The sequence below is a fragment of the Pyxicephalus adspersus genome, chromosome 3, assembly GCF_032062135.1.
Source record: "Pyxicephalus adspersus chromosome 3, UCB_Pads_2.0, whole genome shotgun sequence".
Taxonomy (NCBI): domain Eukaryota; kingdom Metazoa; phylum Chordata; class Amphibia; order Anura; family Pyxicephalidae; genus Pyxicephalus; species Pyxicephalus adspersus.
The window spans coordinates 52387712-52397592 of NC_092860.1; the positions used below are offsets into that span (position 1 = coordinate 52387712).

At 35.5% G+C, this 9881-nt stretch overlaps 1 protein-coding gene across 3 annotated transcripts in view; it reads left to right on the forward strand.

The window, feature by feature from the left end:
• GTPBP3 (GTP binding protein 3, mitochondrial) overlaps positions 1 to 8640 on the forward strand; it is a 37352-nt gene extending 28712 nt beyond the window's left edge. For 2 of the 3 annotated variants that reach the window (XM_072404586.1, XM_072404588.1), the window contains 3 exons: positions 472 to 637; positions 4173 to 4463; positions 6465 to 8640. In XM_072404586.1, the coding sequence (XP_072260687.1) occupies positions 472 to 637; positions 4173 to 4463; positions 6465 to 6696 (689 nt within the window). In that variant the 3' untranslated portion in view covers positions 6697 to 8640. The other variant, XM_072404589.1, reaches the window with a different exon arrangement.
• The last annotated feature ends 1241 nt before the right edge of the window (positions 8641 to 9881 follow it).

Consider the following 9881-nt stretch of genomic DNA (forward strand, 5'->3'; position numbering starts at 1 on the left):
ACCCCTTTTTTGCAGGTAAGGAAGGCAAAAGCTGAAAAACAATGGGTCAGTTAAATGCAAGTTACAAGACAGTAGAAAGGAGGCTGATTAATAGACAGAAAATCCTGTTTGTGACTAGACTATGAAATTCATTTTTATGGCACTGTATTGTACAGTACTTTGAGTATTTTGTAAAACTTTGTTGTAAAATGCTCATATGTTTTACTTAACGGGTATTTCTATAATATTATCCTATATGCCCTGGTAAGCATACTTAGCTGCACAAGATCCTTTTGATATGCAATAAAGTTTTTTTGTGTGAATTTTGTTCTTAATTTCCTTTTTTTGCATCCCCTGTATAGCAAATATGTATTTTGCCTTATGATTGGTAGTACAGTTTCTCGACCCCCCCCCCCCCCCTGCCAGTACTACACATGTATATATTATGTATATACTATAATATGTTTATATTTTTTTCTGTATGTATTACAGGTCAAAAGCCAACTGCTATTGTTTCTTCCATCCCTGGCACCACTCGAGATGTATTGGAGACCCCACTGAACATTGGGGGGTATCCCATTGTTATAAGTGATACTGCAGGATTGAGGGATTCTGAAGATCCAGTCGAAAGAGAGGGGGTCAGACGTGCCAAGGCAAGGTAAATTCATTTATTGTGTCCCCCCATGTAGGACTAACAGTTTATTTCACAAAATAATGTATTCACATATGGGAATGTCATAGTAAAAGACTAGAAGAATCTCTGTTGCAATATAAAGAAAAATATTAGCTTTGTTTTAGCATAGCTTTAGAATAAAATTTAGACGTGCCAATACAAGTTAGTGATAGACTACATCAATATATATTTATATATACAATATATATATATATATATATATATATATATATATATATATATTATATATATATCTCTTGAGCTCCCCTGAGGAATCCAATATAGCGAAATGCGTTGGGAATTAAGGGACTTAAGAACTTCACCCATTAGGGTAAACAAGATCCGGTCTGTCCATAGGACCTACCAGGATCCATCTTCCCCTTTTTCTCTCTCTCATTACAATAGTAGTATCTGTCTAGATTTAAAAGAAATGAAATAAACCCCAATGTAAATATACAATATGTTCCAATGCTCCATAATTCAGTTTTTTGTCACAGAAGTTTCAGTCTCCTGAGGATACAATTAAGTCACATGACAGGGAATTTGTAGTAAGCAGCACATGCACATTGCAGTGAAGCAGAATGTCTCTTTGTACATAAGCAGTAAAAAGGGAAACAGGAATATCAGGTAATTGGTGCAGGCCAAGGGTATCAGTTCTATGGCTAAGGCTATGTACACATGTTAGATAATTCTCGGCCAAACGAAGAGTCGGGTTTGTCTCCGGTCGAGAATCTAACACAAGCGGGCGCCCGACACCGCTTCATGGATCCGTCAAGACCAACCGAGGGAGAACAATCATTGTACAAATCTATAAAGAAGAGCACTGGGGGAAGCTGCTTTATTTTTTCCCCTTCTCCATGAAACAGAACAGTGATGTGTGTACAGCATTCGTTCAATCATTTGTCACTCTTTTGTCGCTGGAAACAAATTTGTGACAAAAATTGCACCTGTGTATGCAGTCTCAAGAAGTAAATCATTCTGTCACAGGCTAAATAAAAATCTTTTATAAGTAGACTTCTATCTCAATCTGTATGGCTCGAGAAGAAATAAAAAGAACAAATAAAAAGAATTGAGTTTAGCCCCTCCATATTATGCATCATCCTATTTTCAAGCATGGAAGTCAGAACTGGTTGCTGTCTTCACCTCTGCACTACAATTATTACACTGACCCATGTCTCCTCCATCAGCAGCAGAATCCAAGAAGTGGAGTATAAGATTGTCATATCATATAGATTGTGATATGACTCACACCGAGAAATTACACAATCCATTCCTGCACATTGATGATGTTTGCTGGAGATATGGGGTAAATGTTAGCATGATTCTTCTCAACTTCTTGCCATGCCAAGGTAGCCAACTTTTTTCCTGTTTCCTCTTAAAGTATATGGTAACTCAGGGATTAGGTATTTAAATAAAGCAGCAGTGGTTTGTATCTACTGTCCTAGAAGAAGCCTGAAATACCTTTTGTGTAGCAGTGTATCTATCAAGATCATTGAGTATAATGTATATAGAAGATTTTACCTCCAGCATTCATGGTACTGTGGATAAATTCTGTGTTACTTTTATTGGAAAACATTTTTCGGAATCTGTGGTATAAGTGTTACCTGAACCTTTTTTGCATTCCATAACTGCCCTTTTGACATGTTTAGGAGCCAAGGAAACTTTCATCTCTCCTGCCCCCTTTTCTGTTTCCTTTTTACTTTGTTTTGTATATAATTATTTTAATTGTATTAATTTATTGACTATTTTTTGCTATGCCTGTACTCTTTAACAATTTAGTTTGACCCGAGTGGTTCAACTGTATTCTTTTGATTTCAAAACTAAAACATTAAAAAAAAAAAGAAGCAGACAATGTAAATAATAAGGGTTAAAAAAATTAAATAAACCAAAAATACCAAGAAATATGTAGGTAAATAGGAGTTTAATTAAGGCTAATTATGGTAACCTACAAGTAACTAAGTAGTTAAATAGGAACAAAATTGATGTATTACAATGTAGTGAAATCAACAAGTGGTTAAATATTTTTGTATTCCTAAAGTGACCTGTATGCCAATGCAAAATCAGAAACTGACAAACAATTTTGAAGACAATATGTCATGCAGTAAAGCAGTATTTCCCTTAAATGCATTCAAACTATATTTTGTAAAAGGTAATAATCTTCCTTGTTTATATTTTATTTTACACTTTAATAAATTATTGGCTTAGTGTAGAATGTTTCTCAAAAGCTAAATTGTAAATATATAAAATGTATATCTTGGCAAAATCCTTTAAATAAAGTAAATTAAGTAAATTTCCTGAGAATTTTAGGGGAATCTCACTACAACAAACAACGAACTGTGCTTCACCTTGTTTTGTCTGCCAAAAAGTCAACAGCTTTAAAAAATGTTCCTGATTTGTGTCTGGTAGAGGAAGAGGTCCTGGACAGCTTGAGGCAGCTGCATCCTTTGTGACAAAATTTTTCAATTCATTTTATTAATGTATACCCATATGAGATTGGATGTGCACTTAGATCATATCACAGAAGGGTCGCTGGTCATTCTAGGAGACTGTTGCACTGTACACGTATAACTCCCTGTAGTGCATGTGCACACAATGGTATAGCCTATTCTTGAAACCTGTATAAACAAATAGCCTTAAGCTGAGTACACACGTGCAATAACTATCATTGGAAACGAACCACTAACGACCGTTCGGCCAATAATCGTTAACAAAAAAAGTGCACAGTGATGCCGATAAACGAGGATTGTCGCTAGAAACAAACGACTGTCCTGGCGGATCTGATTTGGCGACGATCATTCGCCATCTATTGTGTGTACGGTCGTTCAAACGATCGTATCTAGTGTGTGTACACTATTGGTGGATTATATTTGAACGATCATATCGTTACAGCATGTACAGAATTATGCACAATATGATTGTTTAAAATAATCGTGCATAATCGTTAGTTGTTCGTTTTCTAACGACAATAATTACACGTGTGTACATAGTTTTAGATTTGATACTATAGTGCAGGATGGTATCTATGACCACTGCAGATATCCCAGATAAAGCATACAGACTCTTATTATTCTTTTCATCTCTGGTCAGCAACAGTATTAGATTTTTTTTCCCAATGCTGTCTTTAGCATTTTGTGTGTTGACATATACAGTTGCATTAAGTTACATATCCTGGCAGAATTTATGAAATATGGGCCACTGTCTGGAAAATATAACTGATCAAACTGAATCTAACTGAAATGTTCCTTTTATTCAGTGAGTGTGCTCAGACAAAGCATTGTATTAGTACATAATTGTGTGTGTTCTTTTTAAACCATAATAATAACTAAAATGTCTTGAGGGTTAGTCATTTTGCTAATAATTTAATTTTAATCTATGACACTAGTTATTATTTTGAGCAGGTAAAGTGAATTGTGGGGCATTGTATGATTTATATATAATTAAGTATTTTTAAAAATGTTGTAGTGTAAAAAAGATAAGACTTAGAAAATTGATACAAAATGTTCTTCTTTTTGTTTCTAAGGGTTACTGAGGCAGACATTCTTGTAGCTGTAATAGATGTGAGCAATATTCCACTCATCCTGGACTCTTTATTGGCCCACCTGCATGAAATGTACATCAACTTGCAGGGGGATGGACCAAGGAGTGTCATTATAGTACTCAACAAAATGGATCTGCTAAGCCAAGAAAATTTGTCTTCTACTCACAAGCTAATCCAACAACATGGACTACCGCCAATATGTCTTTTGTCTTGCCATACAGGTGAAGGTGTTGAAGAGTTCTTAAGAATACTCAAACAGACCTTAGAAACTATGTAAGTGTCATCTTTTGTGATTATTTTAAAGTCTAATTATACAGTCTTGTTTGTACACCTATTCTGAAAAACAGATACCCTTTTATGCAGGTAATCCCTGAGTTAAGGACATCCGAGATACGGACGTCTCCTAGATAAGAACGGGGCTTCCCTGCTTGCTCCTGTGCAGGACGGAGGCTTGATGGGGGGTAGGGGGCTTTCCCATAACTTGCAGAAGAAGTCCTTTGCCGTTCTGCAAACTCTTGTAACTCTTTAACCAATACAAACCTTTTTTTTATATCAAAGCACAGCTTGTTCCAGACGTTAATGAATGTCTAGGCTCCATAAGGTTCTTTTTTTTTTTTTTTTGCTTTGTTTGTGATTAACTAACAGTGAACATTTCTTACAGTAACTGACTCCACGTTGCCTAATAATATGTTGGGATAAATATCTGTCTTAATTGCATTTTTTTAAATAATGTACCTGTTCCAACTCACATACAAATTCAACCTAAGAACAAACCTACAGTTCCTATCTCGTATTAAACCCGGGGACTACCTGTATAGTAAATGTTCTGGTAATAGGTCTGCTTTAAGTGCTATTTTATGTCCAAAAATACTTATTGTACATAACTGATTTTTTTAAGAATACTAGAACTATCCAAGCAAAACTTTTTGAGCTTGTTTTCAGTCTGGTTAAGTCTTGTAGGCAGCAGACCAGGCAAAGACTCCATTTCCCTGGCTTTTAATGTGTATGTTAATTTTTGTTATGGGCTTCCATGGCATTCTCAGGTATCCAAGGTCTGCAAACTTTCTAGGATGATCTGAATTTGCTTGAGAGCCTTCTGTCTGATGGCAATGATCAAGAACAATGCCAGTTGCCTCTTTTTGGGGAATCTGCAAAAGATGTTCCATGTACCTAAGAGACCTTACCTTTTTGCATATTTTTCTCCAGTGAATAATGCCCGTACTTGATTTCTAGAAGCTGTAAGTAAATAAACCTATATTTGTTGATTCTGACAGAAATACTGTACTGTGCATTGTGTAGTCTTATGTCAACTATTGTTATAAGCTCTGCTTGGATCACTTACTTACCAGATTCTTATATATATAATAGGTCTTTTAAATAATGACACGGAAAGTGTTCCTATAATAAAAAATACACTGCAAATGTTTTTTTTGTTGTTTTAAGTTAAGAAATTCAAGCTGAAGCTGTATTTTTAAATTAGGCTGTAACTAACCTCAGTTTCTATAATGTTGTATTGGTTACATTATGTTTTTTTATATATTTTATACTTTCAAAAAATCCAAAGGGTTTAATATAGATTGTTTGGATTCTGCCATTAAAGAAAAATTCCAGGCTGGTGTTCTATTTAGCCATGACTCCGTCCACCACTTTATGGCTTAAATTCTCGTTTTCTCTAGGATAACCGACATAAGAATATATAATAACCTTATTCCTCATAGTTTAGGAAGCCAGGTCCTTTTTTACATTTTTCAGTGGTCCCAGGATGTGGCAAGCCTTTGCAGTCCTCATACAAACTAATGGTCCTTAGAATTAGAACACTTGCATAATGATACCTGGGAACGGGTCACATACTGCATAGATAACCTATGCAAATGGCAAATCATGGTAGAGCAGCATGGTGTAGGTGGGCCTCAAGTTCTTGTTCAGGCACTTTTTGTTACAGCTTGACAATGCTTTGTCCCTTTTCCTTTCAATTGTGCATTCTCACCCCATTACGTATGTCACCTAACAATTTAAGTGGACCTACTAATGCACATTGCACAACCATGAACCACTGTTGTAATAAGTAGAAATCTGCCGTAAGAAATGACATAAAGCCATTGCCTATATACACACCTGGGGTAGTATTTCACTGCATAAAGTCAGCAGCAGACCTATTGCTCATATACCCATTGCTCATATGCCACAAAGGATAAGGAACTGTAAAACAAGTATGTAAATAAAAATAAGGTGATAACATATGATAAATATGTATATATTTTTTTTTCTTTTCAGCTACGGTGACCCTCTTCAGGGAGCTCCAACAATAACTCAAACTCGTCACAGGTTTCATCTTACTGCATGTCTAGAAGCTCTAAGACGTTATGGCATCTATAGGCATCAGGATTTAGTTTTGGTTGCGGAGGAACTGCGTATTGCCCACCGACAACTTGGCACTATAACAGGCAGGGTGGGGGCAGAGGAAATTCTGGATATTATTTTTTCTGACTTCTGCATTGGAAAATGACTACCCTCTGCTTGTTCTGAACCTTTCAAAATAAAGGAACTTGTTTGGGACCACCAGAATGTAAAATCCACCAACTTGTGTTGAAATGGATTTTCTTTTTCTTTGTTTCACTGGATTCTTTGAATTGTATCAAATATATTTTAATCATCTAATGGAGTATTTGCCCATTGCTACTTCAAATCCAAAACATGGTGCTGTTGTTATAATGTCATGTGTTTATGTGATACGTGTTTCTTTAGGGTCTTTTGGTCCCGGAAATTTTTATAAAAAGCCCCTTTCTTAGTTTGAGGACTTATGATAGTTAACTTTCACTTGTATGGTAAATCAAGATTGTCATAGTTGCACTCAACTGCTGCTACCTATACAACATAGGTTTCTTATATGGATGCAATTGTGCATGGGACAGCATAGATGCTGAGCGGGACGCGACCTCAGATTTGAATTTCAGTCAGGGTTTCCTTTCACGCACACAAAAAATAATAATAGGTAAATTAGCTACCCTACTTAGACTATGTTTATAACATATAAAAATAGTAGGGAAATTAGATTGTGTGCTTTTTTAAAAAAAAAAGTTGTTGACATGACTATGTAAAGAACTGTGTGCACTACTGTTATTGTGAATTGAGATGCAATATTTATTATAGAGGTGAATATGGGTTGTTACAAGGAGTGTTTAAACATTTCCCCATGTGTGAGCCGTAAAGGATGGCAAAAAAATGCAACAGTAAACACGATAAAAACGCTGTTCATACCATTCTGATTGAAAAAAAAATAAAATAAAGGAAATATATTATTCTATGGGCTTCTTTTCATGTACACCATTTTGCTCCTATAAACCTGCACTTATCCTTCTGTTAACGGAATACCAACTGTTTACCTTTGAGAATAATTCATGCACTAAGTTGAAAGATGCTTATTTTCCAGATGGGCATGTGTGTAAATAGTTTACTCCAGTGTTTCCAGGAATCTGATTATTTTTTCATTCCTTTATGTAATATTATTATTAAATTTGTTCCAAGTACACGTTATACCTCCCTGTGTTAATGATACCGTGACACACAAGGACATTGTAACTGTCACTTTGTGCTTTTGTCGAACTCTTCCTTTTTATAGCAAACAATGGCAGAATAAATATTTTTATTACGCACAAGAGGGGTTGTCCAAATCTTGCATGCTCTAGGGAGATGGGAGGAAGTACTACTTTACACAATGGGTGGTGGACTTATAAAATAGATTTCCTGCTAAAACGATATGCTGGACAGGGAATAACCTGGACAGGGTTATATTCAGGAAATCAAGAATATGGTTAAAATTGTACGTAACAAAAAACACGTAAAGATCAGAATCTGTTTTCTTAGTATTATGCTGTATGTACAATTTTGTTTTCTTGTTTTTTTTTTTTTTTTAGCGCATGAAGTATATATTTGCCCATAATCTGACTTCAAGCTGTGTGACTTCCTTTTGGAACTTACTAAATACCTCTATTGTCAATAGGCAGAGTAATCTGAGCAAGGTCAGAACTGAGACATATATACAAAACAAAAGACCATATGTCCTATTTATAAAACGCCTTGAGAGCCATTGCATTCCTGGAATGAAAGTTTAAACTATTCTGGAAGCTGTGTTTTTTATGTTATGATTTTCCATAGTCTAGGAGACGGTAACATCTGGTAATATTGTCTTTTTTATGTTAATTGATTTATTTTTGTGGCATGAAAGTTAGGTATGCTGTACTATGCTACTCTGCGGAATGAAAGACAAACACTAAATGTAAATTTATCTGTGCCTTTTTTTTATTTACCTTATGTTACTGAACATATTGTTTACACATGTTGAGGTATGTATATATGAACTTATAGGTTTATATGCTCTTAGGAAAATGTTGAATATTGTATATTAAATATTTATTTAATTTGTTAAATAAAAAGTAATTCTTCATCCCTATTTCTCTTGTCTGAATAGCCAACATTTAGAGCAAAGTGAAGGCAGCTCAGAAACAAAAAAAACATGAAAAATAAAATAAAATTCCTTTATTGCTTTTTTTTTTTAATTAAAACAGACAAAAGTCAAGGTTTTTGCCTAGTTTATATTATTATTATTGTATTATTATAATTAAACAATGCACATCGTTTTGGTTCTTTATCAGATGTCAGGTGCAGAGCTCATGATGAAAGGCTAAAGTTGTTCCAAAACATTGTACAGTTTTAGGTTAAAGATAATAGAATAAATTGGATAATTCTGAAATTCTGTGATGTGCTTCTGGGTCCTTATGGGACTGACATTGTGGAGCCTTGACCATGCTGGAACCGCCTGGTGAGCTGCCAGTGGTTACTAATAGCACATCATATTGTTTGTATTGCAATTGCCTGGGGAGGCCATAAAACCAGTTTTGAAAATTTTTGGCAGTTTATTTCATATTATAAATATTCTGGAGTATGAAAACTCACATCCCTCATAAGACTCCCACACAATGGCTGCCCATAAGGAATCCTCATTCATACTTTCAATGAATGTTAACCTTTTCCAAAAATAACACATTTTTAGGGGTGATTTAACACACCTATTCCACCTTTTCCATTGTTTAGGTTTTATTTTTTGCACTTGTTCAAAAGATAATTGTGTTTGTGCACTGCCCCCCCCCCCCCATTTATTATTATTATTATTAATATTATTATTACTAAACAGGATTTATATAGCGCCATCATATTACACAGCACTGTACAAAGATAGAGGTAGCAAATTACAGTTACAGACAGTGACACAGGCGAAGAAGACCCTGCCCCGAAGAGCTTACAATCTAGGCGGTGGGGGAAGCCTCACACAATAGGAGGGGAGATATGGAGTGATGGGTAGTGGGGAGTGTTTTAAGAGACAGAACAAGACAGGTAGGCAAGTCTGAAAAAGTGTGTTTTGAGAGCTCTTTTAAATGAGTGGAGCGTGGTAGCAAGCAGAATTGGATGAGGAAGACCATTCCAGAGAATTGGGGCAGCTCTGGAAAAGTCTTGGAGCGATGCATGTGATGAGGTTATGAGTGAAGAAGTCATTAGTAGGTCATTGGAGGAGCGAAGAGAGCGGCTAGGGGAGTTTTTTTTCTACCAGGTCAGAAAGGAAAGTGGGACAGGAGCTGTGTAGGGATTTGAAGACAAAGCACAGGAACTTGAATTTGATTCCAAGGTGAAATGGAA